This window comes from Callorhinus ursinus, unplaced genomic scaffold (assembly GCF_003265705.2).
Source record: "Callorhinus ursinus isolate GAN/ISIS: 27379988/994484 unplaced genomic scaffold, GSC_fseal_2.0 scaffold12, whole genome shotgun sequence".
In the NCBI taxonomy this organism is placed as follows: domain Eukaryota; kingdom Metazoa; phylum Chordata; class Mammalia; order Carnivora; family Otariidae; genus Callorhinus; species Callorhinus ursinus.
In genome coordinates this window covers 38,205,722-38,223,861 of record NW_027397074.1, presented here as the reverse complement: position 1 = coordinate 38,223,861, position 18,140 = coordinate 38,205,722, and the positions used below count along the sequence as shown (strand labels likewise).

General features: G+C 43.2%; 1 protein-coding gene across 1 annotated transcript in view; it reads right to left on the bottom strand.

Annotated features, from left to right (window-relative positions):
• The window catches only part of DNAH11 (dynein axonemal heavy chain 11), a 320,004-nt gene that overhangs the window by 86,166 nt on the left and 215,698 nt on the right, over nt 1-18,140 (bottom strand). The window contains exons 56-61 of the mRNA XM_073898943.1: nt 17,392-17,625; nt 13,671-13,817; nt 7,978-8,091; nt 6,337-6,480; nt 5,538-5,720; nt 3,495-3,596 (exon numbers count right to left, since the gene is read on the bottom strand). Of these exons, the coding sequence (XP_073755044.1) occupies nt 3,495-3,596; nt 5,538-5,720; nt 6,337-6,480; nt 7,978-8,091; nt 13,671-13,817; nt 17,392-17,625 (924 nt within the window). The remainder of the gene's footprint in view (nt 1-3,494; nt 3,597-5,537; nt 5,721-6,336; nt 6,481-7,977; nt 8,092-13,670; nt 13,818-17,391; nt 17,626-18,140) is intronic.

Genomic DNA, 18,140 nt, shown 5'->3' with positions numbered 1-18,140 from the left:
AAAAAAAAAAAAAAAAGAAGAACACAGCAGGAGGGGAAGAATGAAGGGGAGTAAATCAGAGGGGGAGACGAACCATGAAAGACGATGGACTCTGAAAAACAAACTGAGGGTTCTAGAGGGGAGGGGGGTGGGGGATGGGTTAGCCTGGTGATGGGTATTAAAGAGGGCACGTTCTGCGTGGAGCACTGGGTGTATGCACAAACAATGAATCATGGAACACTACATCAAAAACTAATGATGTAATGTATGGTGATTAACATAACAATAAAAAATAAAAAAAATAAAAACTAAGGCAGGCTAACTTGTTAGCTTGCAAGTAGCGTCAAATCTTGGTTCCTTCACAGTTCTTGACAGGCCCTGGCCTCTCAGGTTCCAGAAGTAAATGGAATGAAAAAGGAAGGGACCCAGCCCAAGGGACCCAGCCCATCAACTACCCTAAAACCAGGGCTTCGCACACTTGAGTGTGTATCAGAACCACCTGGGGGGCTTGATGAAACCCAGATCCAGGGGTATGCCACCACAATGTCTCATTCTGTCGGTCTGGGGTGGGGTCTGAGAATCTGTACTTCTAACGAGTCCCCCGGGGGCCCTGCTGCTGCTGCTGGTCTAGGGAACACACCTGGAGAACCAGGGCCCCCAAGAGAATGACTTCAGGTTTTCTTTATGCCCACCCTTAGCTCCTGTAGATTTGAGAGACACGCAACCTTTCTTCCACTCCAACTCAGCCAGTTTTTTTCTGTTCTACCGTCACTAAAAGGCCACCTTTTAGTCTTAAACTAGAGATCAAGAGTGAAAGGAACAAAAACATACAGACGGGCGCTGGCATGAATGAAGTGCCATCACGGCGCAGATGCCGGTATCAGACACACCCGTCCTGCACAAGGCAGGAAAGCAACAGGAGATGTAAAATCAGGAGGAAAACCCAGGAGGGAGGAAAACTCAGAGGTGGCAGGAAACGAAGGCAAAGCTAGCAAAAACTGTAATTTCACTTGGGCTCCAACATTCATCTAACCTGTGCCAACACACAGCAACAACTCAGAGGTACTTTGTCCTCGCCGCGACCAGCGTGGTGTCTTCACAGCGAACAGAACCCTGGTGGGACGGCAGCGACTGTTGCATTAGTAACTACTCTTCGGAAATCTATTTGTGGTAGGGGTATAGAGGGAACCCATTCTTCATCAAGACATTTCAATTATTACTCTGTCTTCTTTTCTCTGTGTCTGCAAACTTAGCTCTGAGGCTTACTGATAACGTGAACCTCTGCTTACATTGTGAGTCTCTGAAAACAACTGGCATGAACAATTCTATTCAGCTAGTTGCAGGCTGTGTCCAAAGGATTACTAATTCTACAACCACAGAAATTCTTATGTTTAGGGTCACATGTGGCTGGCACCCTCATCCCTCTTTCTATAAACATTAAATTGCTTACAATGGAGATGAAGCCATTCACAGTAGATGGCAACTTTTTTAAAAGGCTCTGGTCAAGGTGACAGAGTTTTGACCAATGAAGGTAATTTTTCTAAAATGAGTATGCTTGCTCTACGTTTATCTAAATCAACAGTTTGCCTGTTTTTCTTGTGATAGTCACCAGGTATTTATCGAAGAGCATGTATTGGTGCTAGAATAGGAAATGTGTGTGAATGCTGAAATGTTCCACACCTTAAGAAAACTTTTGGGGTTATTAACCACCTTATCAAAGTAGCTATCAGAAAGAAGGCATCTCTTCATGATTGAAGAGTAAAACGGACCCTGTCTCTAGAATGCAGGAACTCTTGTCAGTCGTCTTTATTTTTGTGCTCATGGTTCAAATTCTAGAGGATGAGGCCCAAAGTGGCAAAGCATGGATCGTATACCCAGCCCTCAGCTGGAGAAGGCCAGGGCATCTCTGGGAAAAGCCCTACCTGAGTGTATCCAATGAGGAGGGATCATTTCCCCAAGATACATCAGGCTGTTTTATCACCCCAAGAAGGTAGACTGGATCCTTGGGAGCCACAAATCACAAACGCCCACCTTGAAAGGCAGCTGGTACAATCACTGTGTTACAGAAACAGAACCAAAGCTCACTTAGGCATTCCCTAAGTCGCCAGTGACGGACAGCCTCAGCACTCTGACTGCGCCCCTCCAGGCCAGGCACAGTGGGCTCAATATCATCCTTCTGGTTTGCGCCCCGTCCCCACCTGCCATCAGCCAGCCTGGCCCCCACTTCGCTCTCTCCATCAGAGCTGCTCCTTAGTGGAGGCCCTACAGGGACCCACCGCAAGGCCTCGGACTTGTCTGCCTGCATCGGGACACTTTCCTCCCTCCTGCCTCTACTCAAGTTGTTTAAAAGTTAGTTTAATCACTCCATCAGCCTATTAAAATCTTTCAAAATTTCCAATTACACTCGTCAGATAAAATTTAAATTCTGTAGCATAAAAGTCAAGGAAGGCCTTTGCTCACCTTTGCCAGTTCATTCCTCGTCACTCTGTACTACTCCCGACCCTCCCCCGAATGCTCATCTTCCTTAGGGCTCTGGCCCGTTGAGTTTCCTCAAATGCACCAATTGCTTCTTCCTTCTTTGTCTTTAGTCTTTGCTAGGAATATCTTTTCCAACCTACTTATCCTCGGGATTCCTAGGAAACTTTGGAAGCCCACGTCAAGTACAGCTTCCTTATGAAATGTTCTCTAATTTCTCCAGGAAGAATCCTGTTTTGTTGCCCCCTCACAGATACACATAGTCACAAATGTACTTATAACCCTGGGCTGGAGCGACTGGATAGATACATAGTTGTAAAAATAGTAACAATGACAGTATTTGTAGCTGATATTCTCTAAGCACTTACCATGTGCCCAGTTCCATGCTAAATTCTTTTTTTTTTTAAGATTTTATTTATTTATTTGACAGATTGAGAGAGACAGAGAGAGCACAAGCAGAGGGAGCAGCAGAGGGAGAGGGAGAAGCAGGCTCCCGGCTGAGCAGGGAGCCCGATGCGGGGCTTGATCCCAGGACCCTGAGACCATGACCTGAGCTGAAAGCAGATGCTTAACCGACTGAGCCACCCAAGCACCCCTCCCTGCTAAATTCTTAATGTTAATTACTCTCATTTAATCCTTATAACCCTATCTAAGAAGTGCACGCTATTATAATGCCTATTACACAGATGAGCAAACAGAGGCTCAGAGAGGGGAACTAACTCATGCAGGGTGAAATAGTACACAATGCAGCCAGGATATCAACCCAGGCAGTCTGGCTCCAGAATCCTTGCCTTTAACCACCATGTGCTATGCTCCTCTTTCTACTACCAGACCAGGAAAGACCTTTAAGTGCAGAAACCATCAACATTGCTACTTTTTCAGGTCAGGGTCTAGCATACAGCAGACAAAAGACATCTACTGAACGAGTACGTAAATGAGTGTATCGATGAAAGCTCAAACTCCTTTGTGCTTGCTTGGACTCAGACGTGACCCTGTCTAAGGGGGGAGGTACCATTTTTATTGTTACATTTTGCACTCACCTCAAGCTTCTTCCTGATAGCCTCGAGTTTTTCAGTAGCTGCAGCCAATTCGAAGTTGGCTTGGGCTAACGCTTGCCGTTTGGGCTCCACGTCACAGTACACCTGAAAATCCATATGGAGTTTAACTCATGGGGTAATGAGAGGCAAAGAGGACACATAATCATTCAATCCTACATTTGAGGGAAGCTTTGTCATTAAGATTTCTATCTCGGGATGCCTGGGTGGCTCAGATGGTTAAGCGTCTGCCTTCGGCTCAGGTCATGATCCCAGAGTCCTGGGATCGAGTCCCGCATCGGGCTCCTGGCTCAGTGAGGAGCCTGCTTCTCCCTCTCCCTCTGCCTCTCTCCCTGCTCATGCTCTCTGTCAGATGAAATAAAATCTTTTAAAAAAAAAAAAAGATTTCTATCTCACCCAGCAACTTGGGTTTTATTTCTTAGCAATGGCACTACCCAATGGCAGAGCCAAAATCTACACAGCCTTCCAAGTTCTGTTTGGTTGTTCACGACTGAGTCATTGATTCCGGACAGGAGAGTTATAAATCCTTGCTTAAAGTGCTATAAACATCAAACAACATTAAGATGCTACAGTAAGTCTGTCCTAAAATTTGGAGATAATCTTCCTGTCATTAGAAACTGCAGTGGGCAGGAACTATACAGCTCAAGTCGGGACCAAGTCTTGACTTTAAAGCAAAACTAAGTGTGGAGAAATTCTCTGAACCCAGAAAGGACCGTAGGAGATAGCCTCACAGTATTAACCGTGTTTGCACTTTCCAAACTCCTGCCAGCTTTCAGGGTATGTTATCTGAACGGGTGGTTTGAGAATGTGGGGCACCCACTTTCTTCCCTGTTGGCGAGAGAGGAAGGAAATGACGTTTTCTCTTTTACAGCAAAACCACACAGAACATAGCCACCATCTAGCTCCATGCTTATCTACCTATGGTGCAAAGAGCGCACAGGGGTCAGACATGTTCTTAGGGAGAGAGGCCATACATCAACTACCACCTGTCCAAACGCTTGCTCTATACAGGCTTCCACTGAAGAGATAGATCTATAGGGTCCCACTCCCGTGGGGGCCCCAATATAAAGTCTACAACCTGGTTTTACAAAAATCACTTTGGGACTGCCAGTGATTATACTTGGTATTTCCTCAGTAATTCTGTTTTTGAATATAACATAACCTTCCAAGAAAAAAAAAAATGAGATGGTTCTTCCAAGTTAAGGGCCATCCATTATTCCCTTTTTACATCCAGCCATCTGCAAAGTGCTGGCAAGACAGGTGTCAGGCAGTGAGTACCTGATAAATAAATGACTAAACGAAATAATCATCTCTCCCTATGCTGCTTGAAAATACAAACTTTAGATTAGACCGTAATACGGTCAGAAGGGTATTTGTTGTTAAAATACTAAAGCAAAAAAAAAAGGGGGGGGTGGGACTATTTCCTCATCTCATTAAGTCTACAATACATGGTGTCAATTTCTGCATTGACAGCAGGGATTGAGTTGAAACATGAATTGAGACCTGCAGTTGCTTTGAGCCAATGCAAAATTAATATTTACTAAAATTTTAAAAAGATTTTATTTATTTGAGAGAGAGAGTGTGAGAGCGCACAGAGGGAGAGAGGGAGAAGCAGACTCCCCGCTGAGCAGGGAGCCCGATGAGGGGCTCGATCCCAGGACCTGGAGATCATGACCCGAGCCTAAGGCACACGCTTGACTGAGCCACCCAGGCGCCCCACAAAATTAGTATTTTAACGTAAAAGAAATATAATTAATCTACCAGCAAGTTTTTTATCTAATCAAATCAAATTAACTGCTATTTGATCTATAGTAGCTGGTCACTCTACCCTAAAAGATAGTTTCAAACATTTCAAATATCCTCCTGTGTAGAACTCTGTTTAGTCTGACACTTTCGGATCTCATTCTTAGAACTTCATCTTATTCAGGTAATTAAACTTCAAACTATTTTATTTTTTGCCACTACAGAAATTAGTATCTTGATGGTCCTTGCGAGTAACAGCTATACCCAGTGGATTAAGACTGATACCTCATAGAACTTCATGATGTTGATGACCCAGGCACACAGACCAGCTGCTGCAAAGGATTTGGTCCGAATCAGGCTTGGATTGAACTCTGGGTCTTTCAAATACTGCTCATTTACTACTTTTAGACAGTTCTCTGGAATGTGCTCTTTGTCATAGTTAATTAACGCTTGCAAAAAATCATCAACCTGTAAAGCAAAAAGGCTGATTGCAATGAACCCATTTTGGCTGCAGAGAAAATTCCAAGATCAAAAGTTAAAAACCAGCTTTTAGGACTCACATTACAAAGGCAAAATTGGCAAGCCGCATTTATCCTACTGTTTGACTTGTTCAGTCTTTACCGTATGAAGTAAGAATTAGCAATGGACACTTTTAAAACCTCTTCTATCCCAGGGTAAAATATTCAGTCCCCACACAGGAAGCATTCACATTTTGAAGAAAAGACAGAAAAGAAAAACACCTACCAAAAAGCCCCTCTGCCTCACCTTCTTGTGCATTAGTAACATTTTTCCAGCATAAGAAATCTATGTAATTTTCTGCCTCCTACACTTAACCGCTTTCATAATTTTGCAAATAATTAGCAACCTTCTGAGTGCTGCTAGTGTTGACTTAGGTATGCTATAACACCAAGCTAACCTCCAACTTGGCAAACAAAAATTCTAAGTCTAGAGCACACGTGGCAGATTACACTCGATGGATGCAAAGACGATTTCCTTTGGTTTGAACACCTTTTGCTGTCGAGTAGGACCACGGTACGAGGAAGAGCAACTGTGGGGATTTTCATCCTGCCAGGCTGTCTGATACCTTTCCCATGAAGACTCTAGCTGCTTTCCAACTCCGGTCTTTGGGCACTCTGCCCCGGGGAGCCAGGAGGACCATCACGGCCGCGGTAACATTGGTAACGGCATTCGGTGGGTTGGGAAAGGCTTTCAGCTCAGTGAGGTTGACCTGAAGAAAAGCACAGCCACACTGAAGGGCAGGGTAGGTCTGGAGAAGAGCTGTGAAGTTGGCAAGCTGGTCGTCAGGGGCCTCCTCCCTCTCCCTGTCCCACCCGTCTCGGTTTGGCAGTTTTTCCTCCCCCCCAGTGACTCCATCTTGGGACCCCAGGAGGTTCAGTTCTCACCGGACACTTTCCTGATACTCTGGAAGCAGCACTGGTCTTTTTCGCTTCCCCAAAATTCTCCATCTGATATACCAGTCCTGTGGAGCCTGGCTCACCGAGCCCAGGGAATTTTATATACCAAGTCTTTAATGTGTTCATGGGTTCTACCCTATCTATGTAATGGATCTGCATTTTAACCAGGCCCTCCCAGAAACATCATCCCTTGGTGGAGAGTCTCTTGGTTTTTTCTGCACAAGAAACCTCTTCGATTACTCTACGATGACTCTCAACTGGGAACATGCTCGTATAGGCTGAACCTATTCTCTGCACAACTCCCTAATCTCCTCTGGTCAAAATCTTGATTTACCCCACAGATGGTATTAATGTTTGTATGACCTACAAGTATTAAGGCAAATACTTTGAGGCAGGAATTACTGTCTATGAGCAGTATACGTAAGTTCATGATATAGGATTTACAAAACTAAGGACTTCCTGTGACTATTTCATGACTATTCATATAAAACCCTATCACATGTTCAACCTGGGCGCTTCTCCCCCTGTCCCTCACCCTCTGCTCATGCTCTGTTTCTCGCTTTCTCTCTCTCTCAAATAAAATCTTTAAAAAATAAGAAAAGAAAAAGAAAAAGGACGTGAATTATTTCTTCGAAGGGCAGTTGAAGTCTGGATCGACCTTCGAAGTTGAATCTTAAGAACCTCAGGCCTGGTTATTTCCCGGGATTCTCCCCAGAGGCCTAGTGGAACCCGAGTACAAAACTAGCTGCAGACTCCTCAAACACAGTGCCCACAATTCCTTTTTTCCTTACAACACCCTTCTGACTATCACACATTATTTTCTCTTAGGGGAATCTGAATGGTCAATGAGGTTTTGCTAATAAGCTGAAGCTAGGGAAAATGATGTGGGCCAAACCTAGGTACCCGTGTTCCTAGCACATTGTTCTTTTCATGAGGATCTCTCATTAATGCCCCTTTTTATATCCAGAGGAAATAAAGAGTCCGCATTTAGTTCCTAAAGCAACACATAATACGAACAACTGGATTTGGGCCAAATCCAGCAGCTAACAACAGAGCTGCCTCTCAAGAAAGTATAAATCCCACGGTATTGGAAGTATTCAAAAGGAGACTGCTTGTTGGGGTGTGGAAGGACAGACTCCCAGATGGGAAAGGAAGTCACATGATTAATGATGACCTCAAATGCTTGTTCCCACTTTAGTATTTCCTGTCTCTTTGGTTACACGGAATCCACTCTGAGTTCACTTACTCAAACTCTGAGAACCTTTAAATACTATGTGGAGGAATCCCACGAGCCAGGTAATCGTCTTTACCCTGTTAAGCGTGTTGAGCGCAGCTGTTGCGGCCACGAGCGCAGGCTCAGCCTTGAGTACGTCAACCTCACACTCTCTCTGTTTCTGGGACACTTCAGTCTGAATGGCTGTCACCTAATGAGAGAGGAAAGTGCACAAACCCGCAAATGCACACCGTCACCTTGGATATTGCTACTGAACGATGCGGGCTGACTCAGATGCACTGCTCAATCATTCCTTCATCTCTACTTTCAAAAGGTGAGGAGTCTGTCCTGAGGATGAATTTCTCTCAGGCACCGTGTACACACAAAGCTTCGTATATGCACAAAATACACTCACAAATCCCAACTCAAACGGACTCAAATATTGAAGTGCCCCAAGAAGGGCTTTGACTAATTCAATTATGAGGTGCTAATAATAAATTCAAGACTGAGCGATTCCTGTGTTCTTCCATTTTCTTTTTTTGTCAGTCATTTTTGGCTTTATTTTTGTGTTTTTAAACTTTCTTTTTTTTTTCATTAGTCACCATACAGTACTTCATTAGTTTTTGATGTAGTGTTCCATGGTTCACTGTTTGCGTATAATACCCAGTGCTCCATGCAGTACGTGCCCTAATACCCATCACCAGGCTAACCCGTCCCCCCACCCCCGTCCCCTCGGAAACCTTCAGTACAATGGAGTATTACTCAGCCATCAGAAAGGATGAATACCCACCATTTGCATCAACATGGAAAGAATTGGAGGGGATTATGCTAAGTGAAATAAGTTCCGTTTTCTTTTTGAGAGTGTCCAGGCTGGCTCAGTAACATAGATAGAAAATATTCTTGTTAGAAATCCCTATCGGGGCACCTGGGTGGCTCAGTTGGTTAAGTGACTGCCTTCGGCTCAGGTCATGATCCTGGAGTCCCAGGATCGAGTCCCACATCGGGCTCCCTGCTCAGCAGGGAGTCTGCTTCTCCCTCTGACCCTCTTCCCTCTTGTGCTCTCTGCCTCTTATTCTCTCTCTCTCTCAAATAAATAAATAAAAATCTTTAAAAAAAAAAAAAAAGAAATCCCTATCTAATTTTTGTTTACATTTGCCCAAAAGCCACGTTGGCTATTCTTTAAGAATAAATGGGAAACTTTTTTTATTCAACAGAATAGAAGATACTGCGGTTTCTGTGTATGCTTAACCACCAATCTAATTTTTATAAAGACTAATAACAGGTTTCTCTGAGGACCTGGTAAGAAACTAGCTAGGATAGCCCAGTTCTGTCTTCGGCAAAGCACCAATCACATGCATGTGCACCCTACTGTCAAGGCCCAGTGGCTCCCTTGCATCCGCCTCGCTGCATCCGCCTCCTGACGTGAGCATGGATGTTATGCCTATAGTAAAGCCAGGCTGGTAAACCCGAACCAAGACCAAATGAGAAGCTTTGGAGTTTTTACCTTCCTGTTCCTCATAAGACACATATAAAATTCAAATGGCCAGGAAGAGTCGATTTTGATCCTCAGCAGAAACTGGAGGTCCAAAGCTGTGGCACTGGGCACCAGGACCCAGTCACCAGGGGGCATGGCTTTCAGGGATGGTGACTGGGGCATGTAACGTGTGAACAAAAGTGCATTTCTTCAGATGTGTCTGGAACGAACAGGTTTAACTCTACCATAAATTTAACGGTGCTTACAACAAATTATGTTGTCTAGTGCCGCTTTATTAGTGGTAACTACCATTCTTCTGATTAACCATTATTTTGCTGTATACTGTAGCTTTTACGAACATAATTGGTTCAGGGTAGAGATGTGATCTCCTGCCAATCCATACACAGCCACCGTTAATGGAAATAACCCTGCATGCTTACTGAGAACTGCTCCAACCCCCTCGGAACTGCCAAGAATGGACCATGAAAATTCTAAGACTAGGGCACTCTCGGTGTGCTAGACAGCACCCCTGCAGATGAAAGGGAGTGGAGAGGTAAGGGAGTGAGTTCGTACCTCAGGGGTATGTACCTTCCATAAGGATACACTCAATCTAAAAATGCTGTTTGCTACCATTTATAACAGCATCATTTTAAATTGGTTTCAAGATCACAGAGTTTTAGTACTAGAACAGTATTTCTTTTGAATGTTGTTTCGATGAGACTGGGTGTTGCTATTCTTCTCCATCTGACTCCCTTACCATTCACGGAGTATTATTCTTTTGGGTAATCTTTATAACCAGAGCAATCCTGAACATTAACAAAAACCCACAAATGAAAATGAAAAAAATACCCTAGGTTGGTCAACTTACTTCTCATTTCCAATTCCCTCTGTGCACTTTTGTTCACAGATCCTATGCCGCAATCACCATGGGGACTGCGCCCAGCGCCACAGGCAGGACACTTGAAGTTCTGCGGAGGACGAAAACTTAACTCCTCCCGCCCTATTCAAATTCTAAGGTACAATACTCTACATATTTCAGGTGCAATGATACTTGAGTGGGGAAAACGCTTTGTATCTTAGTGACCTGATAAACCTCAGTGTGCAATTTCCTCTGCCCCATGGCTCCTGGGTAGTAGTCAGCAAGGTTCAACTTGGGGAAGGAGGGAAGAGGTACACACATCACTTGGAATGTGTGCTTTTTCTTGACAGCTGTCTGTTAAAGCAGAGTTTTGGAGATACTCCCATTCTTGGATGCACAGAACTTTTCTGCTCTCTATTTGGTCAAAAGCTCCTTGCAAATGCTTCATGAAATTTAGTGATGCTCACACAGAGAGAATTAAGTAGCAATAATGGCTTATTATGAGCTGAAGTTATGTCCACCTAAAAATATATATGGTAAAGCCCTAACCTTAGTACATCAGAATATGACTGTATTTGGACACAGCCCTTTAAAGAGGTGACTAAGTTAAAATGAGCCTGTTAGAACGGGCCCTAATCCAGTCTAACGGATGTCCTTTTAAGAGGAGAAAGTCTGGACAGGCACTAGGGACACCAGGGAGGTGTGCACAGAGAAAAGACCATGTGAAGACAGAGTGAGAAGGTGACCATCTGCAAGTCAGGAGAGAGGCCTGTCTTGAGAGGTTCCTCCAAGGGGAGAGCGAGAAACCAAACCTGCCGGCATCCTGATCGTGGACTTGTAGCCTCCAGAACTGTGAGAAAAGAAGTTTCTGCTGTTGAAGCCATGCAGTCTGTGGTATTTTGTTCTGGAAGCCCAAGCAAGCTAATACACTGCTCTTGTCTGCCTTCAGCCCATAGGAAATCCCAGACGATCCTTCAAAATCCAGCCATTCCGACATTTAGAAAAGAAACACACAAAAAACTGAAGACCACTCCAAATCAAGGAGGATGTCCGACTTCTGAAGAGATTATATTAGCCCCGCAATGTGAAAGGTACATTAACTCATGAGGATTATACTCAACAAAGAAAGCAGTGTGAAAGGGATCAGAGGATCCTTAGAATTTGGAACTGGTAAGTCAAACGAAGATGCAAGAACTAATTTTCATAGGCTTCATGGTGCCTGTGTGGCTTGGTCCCTGCTGGTCATGTCAGTGGCTTGAAAGGCTCTTGACTATTTCAGGAATCTGAAGGAACAATTCCAACCTGCTGTGCTACAAGGGTTGTCAAGGTGCATGGGAAGGCAGTCAATATCTGCTTAGTCATATTAAATATGGCAATGTACTTTTTAATAACTTCTCGCGTATTAAGCCTTGAGATCCCAACTTCATAGGATCACAGTGCCCACATATACCCATTTAATAACTGCATACAATCTAGTATACTGCTGAACCTATGATAAATGTGAACCCATACCACATACTCGATATTGATTAGTTCCTTGACTCGATATACTCGATATACTCCTTCCATGACCAATTTAAAATAATTCATTCCACCATCACCTCGATTTGATTTTTAACTTAGCCCTAATCACTAACCCACAGTATCTTGTCCCTTGTCTCCTGCCAGTCTTTTCCCTTATAATGTAAGCTATGTGAGGGTGCCATGTATGTCATATATGCTCAAGAGCCTAGAATAGTGCCAGGCCAAAAAGAAAAAAAAAATTGCTTAGTATCTGTTACTGATAATTAAATTAAGCATCATGGGTAAAGTGAAAATATCTTTATTTCTTCGTACAGGTTAGATATAAAAACAGTATGTGTCAGGGCGCCTGGGTGGCTCGGTCGGTTAAGTGTCCGCCTTTGGCTCAGATCATGATCCCAGGGTCCTGGGATCAAGCCCCTCATCGGGCTCCCTGCTCAGTGGGGAGCCTGCTTCTCCCTCTCCCTCTGCCTGTCGCTCCCCTTGCTTGTACTCTCCCTCTCTGTCAAATAAATAAACAAAGTAATTAAAAAAATAGTATGTGTCTTTTTCACGTTTGAAGAACTTTATAAAACAAGTCAGATGAGTTCTCATTTGCTAGAACATTTTTTTTCTTCTTTGCAAGGATGACTTTGCCTTAGGAATTCACGTGCAAAATGTGAAAATACTTCTGGCATATTTTAAGATCTCTAAAAGGTATTTGTAGAGTTAGGTTATAATAGAACAATTACCAGAACATCACTTATTTATGTAATGCTTGAAAAATATCCCTTGAGTGGAAATGGTTCATGATAGTCACATCATATGTGATACCTAATCGCTTAACATAATACACTTTTAAGGACATCCTCTGCTTATCTGAAACTCAATAGAAACAGTTATTGCCAGAATTAGGAATTATATGCCCATCAGCCATGCCAAATGTAGCTTAACTTCAACTTTAGAAACAAGTTTTTTTTTTTTAAACTATTCAGCGTTTTGATTTTCAACATACATTTCAATCCTTTAGTTGTGCAAGCAACACATAAACATGCTCAATACCTATTAGAAAAAAGGGAAAAACAACTCAATTGTGTATGGATGAATGGCAACCCCAGTGGAAAGCTCAAGTCTTTCTGGCATCATAAAAACAGAAGAATAATGGCATAAAAGCTACTGATTCAATGGCTATAAGTGTGGTCATAATTTATAATTTTTCATCAACTAAGCCCTGATTATAATCTTTTGTCTAAAATGAAAGAATTTGTCTCAAAAAACATATTCAATTTTTAAACAAATAAGATGCCTAAAAATGGAATACCTTCAATTTGTGGCCAAAGTTCTGGTAAAAGAAGAGGACAAAGAAGTTATATTTATTTCAGAATTGCCAGTAACCCAGGTACAAAGAAAGCAGAACCTATATAATCTTAAAAGTAATTGTTTCTAACAGTAAAACGAAATACAAAATGCCAGGGCCCTCAATCGAATCAAAAAGAACAAATTTGGCTTAGGATTTAATAATCAACTCAAGTTGTATTATTAAAATGAAAAATCTGAAAAACCATCTTGCATAGTGATGGAATGGGCTTTGTTAACAATTGAGTTGTTCAATTTGCCTAAAAACTGAAAACCTTTAGAAACCTCAGAGGTGACTCCGTGACCTTTACTGTATTACAAATCGGCCTGATGTTCAAGATCCACATCCATTATATGCTTGAATGAGCTCAGTATTTATTGTTCTTGCGTATCATTAAAAGAGCTAAAAGGGTGGGAAAATGCATAATGTAAAGAAAGGTCAAGTGGTAATCATGGTGTGAAATGCTGTTCCATGTGTAACTATAATAATTCTTTAGCTTTTATGCTCCCTGGAGAGAAAGTTGTTCAAAATTGTTCACCTACAAAGGTTTATTTTGTGCTCAATATAGCTCAGCGCTCTAACTGGTGGAATGAGCCTGACCTTTCGCTCCTCAGCGTCGGCAATGGCCTTTTCCCGGCTCGCTTTCTCCGTCTGGAGCCCAATCTTTGTGATCAGAGCTTCGGCATCATCATTTCTCAGTCGCAGCTCGGCTTCTTGAGAGGCCAGTCTGGCTTTTAGATCTGCAACCTGAAGGCAAAGTTGGTATGTGGAAGCAGCCTCCGTCCATAAACAACAAACGGCAGGCATGGCTTAGTGTTTGTTAAACGAGCTCACAGATGCCTACCAGTCTGCATCTTTTCCTTCTTTCTACCCTGTCCCGACTTCAGGCCTGTGTGCAAAAATACAGCCCCATTCCCCCCACCCCCCTGCAGAGAGGAACACACAGAGTCCTGGTTTCCAGGGGTTTTCTGAAAACGGTCATTTATGCCAGCACCAACTAGACATGTATCTTCTCCACCCAGTCTGTGTAGTCAGGGCTGTGCCAACAGCCACCCCAGCCACAGCACATGTCCCCTGAGCACGTGCCACTCACAGCCCTGGGTTTTCTGGTCCTGCGAAGCCCAGGCTCAAGACAGCAGGGGCCAGAGGACGACTTGCTTAGAAAGACAAGCTGGAGAAACTAAGGCCTGCACTCTCCCCCAGAACCTCACTAAAGGCTCAGACAAGCTGAAGGCATCGGGATGCCCTGGCTGTTAACTATCAGTTTATTTAATCCATTACTTACTTTGATGGAAATGCCCACAGACAGGGCTCATCTCTTCACACAAAATAAGAAATGGTCCTCTTAGCTTCTTCCACCACATACAACACTCAACTTAGTACCTACTACAGAAAGACAAACCACAAGCGCCCCGTGGGCATCGGTTGGGGTGTGCAAAGCCTGGTGAGTATCCTAGATGGGCACTCCTCCTCTCGGCTCCCCAACTCAATAGCCTTACTCAGCTCTTGAGGAACTCAACTCTTTCTGAGGCATCAACAAATTAATCTGCTCTAAAGAATGATCCTGCCCTTTTAGGATTCAGAAGGTACCACTAGGTTCCCAAGTGTGAGGATTGTGTAAAGAAAAGCAGAAGTGCTGGAAAACAAGATCTCACTACTGCGGCCGAGGACTCCTGTAACCCCCACCTCAACACAGTCAACTTGCCCTTTGCCCAAATGACACAATTACTACTATTACTGCTACCTGTACGATTTATTACAGTTTAAGCTAAGATGGATTTTTTTTTTAGCCTCTCTGTGAACTCAGGGTAATAATGCACAGTGACATTTGCTTGTCTGTTCCCTTTAGTCATGTGAAACTTGTCCTATATTAGACTATAATCAAAAGAATCATCCAAGAGACCACGAGGAAACGGTTATTTCAAGCCCTGACTTCAGTTTCTAAGGAAGCCGTTAGGTCTGAAGTATCTAGTGACTCAATCCCTGGAAGCGAAGCCTTATCTATGAAGAAAAGGTCACGAGGCTATCTATGATGACCCAAGCTGACATCTAGAGAGGAGATATGTGGCTTTAACAGGAATTTATGGCTTTATTGCAGTGAATAAACATGGCTGAGGTTTAGACACATATTTCAAATGGCATGGATATTCTCCTCTGAGCAATTACTTAAGGCAGGTCCGTAGAGGACGCATGCTCCAATATGAAGGCATTCTGTTCCACACACAACCTGATCTTATATTATAAGGCTTTCCAACTGCCCACACAGGAAACTATGCTTCCTTTCCATAATCAATAGAAATTTTTAAAACTCTTAGGGACATATTAAATATTCCAATCACTCTTCTGATATTAAGAGCATTCCATGCGCTAATACCTAATGAAAAGAAATCACCAGTAGTCCTTCAATTAAGACTTCACGTATCTTCTTCTTAGACTTTCTGCCTGTTGTTTCTAGCCAAGGGGAAATAAGGAGACCCAAGCAGCTCTGAACTTGGCAGACACCCTGAATAGCCAGTCCCTTTCTTTCTTCCTCTCCATCACCTCTTCTTTTTCCCTATGGTTGAGAGGCTGCCACCAAGGGTGCTACTCTGTTTTTATACTCTGAGCTCTGTTATTTGGGAAGGGAACATTAAGTGTGGCACAGGCCATTTTTTTCCTTGCCAAGGGCTGCCCCACCAGTACGACAGTTCAGTTTAGTCAATGCTATCATTTCCTGGGGCAAAGTCAATGGGTCCAGTTTGGGACATTATTCAAAGGGACATTAATGCTCTGGGACATAGATCTCTTGCACTCAATGTCTTCTAGCTCAACAGGACTCCTAGGCAAGTCTTCACTAGGAAAAAGAGTCATGATTTAAGTGAGATGGAAGTGGAGAGATTGGTAGAGAGAAGAAAAAGGAACGAGAAAGAAGGCAGAGAGTCAAAGAATAAGGTAACACGTACGCAAAAAGTAAAAATAAAATTTTTTTTTTTTTTAAAGAAAAGGGAAAGATGCACAAATATGGATATACTCTTTGGATGCGTCCCAACAACTATTCTTTGCATCACTAGATTCTGGAAACTGTCCTGGAAACCTCCTCACTCTGGTTCCTCTTTCCCAGTCGTGGTCCATCTACCCACTATTCAGCACACGTGAGTGGTTCACCAAGAGACAGTCCTGGTTTTCGAAATGAAGGGCACAGGGGGCAGGTGGTGCTTTGGCTGACAGAATGCGTGGAGGACGTGGCCAGAGAGGCCTTCAGGGTCAAAGGCACCCCCGTGTGCTCCCCTTACCAGGTTGTAGCTTATATCCAACCTGGGCACAGATAGGCCATGTGACATGCTTGGGGAGAAAACTGGCCCAATCTCTTGCAAAGCAAAGGACTATGACCTAATGACAATCCTCTGAAGAAGCCCGCTGCAATTCCTGGCCTTGAAGGGACCACCAGGGAGAATTGTTCCCTTTCCAACCCTAGAGCCCAGATGGCTCAGAGCAAGCTGAGTGAGTCTCCAAGGTCTCCCCATCTTCTTATTCTCATTTTTTTCTCCCCTGGTCACAGAGGCAGCATGGGACTATGGACAATAGCTTTTAGAAGCATACAACTCTGGGCTCAAACTCCAACCTCACAGGTTCTGTGGCCTTTAATGCTCTAAGTTTCATCTATAAAATTATAGTAGCAACATCTGACTTCATAAAAATGGTTAGTTTTTACCAATGAAATGAGATGACAGATGTAGAGACCTACACATGGTTAACATCGGGAGTGTGCGAATTCTCTCCCGACTTACTCCTGGAGGTTAACAGTACTGTCCTTCGAGGCAGCAGGGGCCTTATGACTGAGGATGAAGACTACCCTGGACACCCTGTTCAAAGAGAGATTATGGCCAAAAGGAGATGAGACGCCAAGGTGGGAGGAAACAGCTACACTTTGGGACCTCACACAGAGCAAACCGTGTCATGTCATCAGACTAGAAATAATGCTCTCACTTGGGGGTTGAGAATTTGAGACCAAAAGGGATCCTACTTCCATTACTGTGTGACAAAATTCCTAACAATAAATGCAGGGCACCAAAGCAGGTGGACAGAAGATGGGAGTGAGCTGTGCACTGAGTCAGGCCAACAAGTGAAGGGCTCTCTCCAAACCAGCATGAGAGAGTACTTGGCCAATCCCTTTCTGGACTTACAAAAGCATAAATAGTGTTGTTTTGGTGTCATTAAACTGTACATCTTAGGATGGAGCATCTTATGTGAATGGGTTGAAACGCTGCTTTCTAAATAACTACATATTTTTTTAATTTTAAGAGCATACGTTTTACTCAGTAATAACACATCCTGATCATACCTGAGAGGCAGTGGTCTTTAGCTTTTGGACGCCATTCACCAAGTGCTCTTTCTTCTCAGATACCTCTTTTTGTTTCTTCTTCAACAGATTCTTAAACAGTGATATTTGTTCTAGAAAACTCTTCGGGGTGGTATAGTTGTATCTTCTCTCATTCTGGTAATACCTGGTACTCATTTCATTCACGCTAGTGTGAACGTGGGCCATGAAGAGGCTAATAGAATCTTTGTCCAGTGGCTGAAAATATAAACACTGTAATTCATATGCAATTCTCTCAAGTTAAAACAAAAATGTAATTTAAAAAACGAACAATCAGCAAAATTATGCAGTATTCTTTTGTCTAAAAGCCAGAACAAATTACAGGAGGATCTGGAAAGACTTATTAGTCTTTAAGAGATAGCCACAGGATTAGAGAGATAACAATAAAGCATTCAGCTTTGCCAAGTAGAGCAAAGGATTTTTATGCGCTCCACATACCAAACCCACAAGCCAACATATAACACAAACACAGATTTTCACAACCTGATTTTAATCTATCAAGTGTGTGAAAGAAAAAAATGGAGAAACTGAGACACAGTACTCTGACAAGTATTTCTGGTGTTGCTTTCAAACTAAACTGCAGCAGTCTCTCTCTCTCACTGACTCTCTCTCTCTCTCTCTCTCTCTCACACACACACACACAGCTGAAACTGAGAAATACAGTTTTGTAAGAACCCAGGTGGAAACAAACAGGATGGTAAGGTATAAAAGTC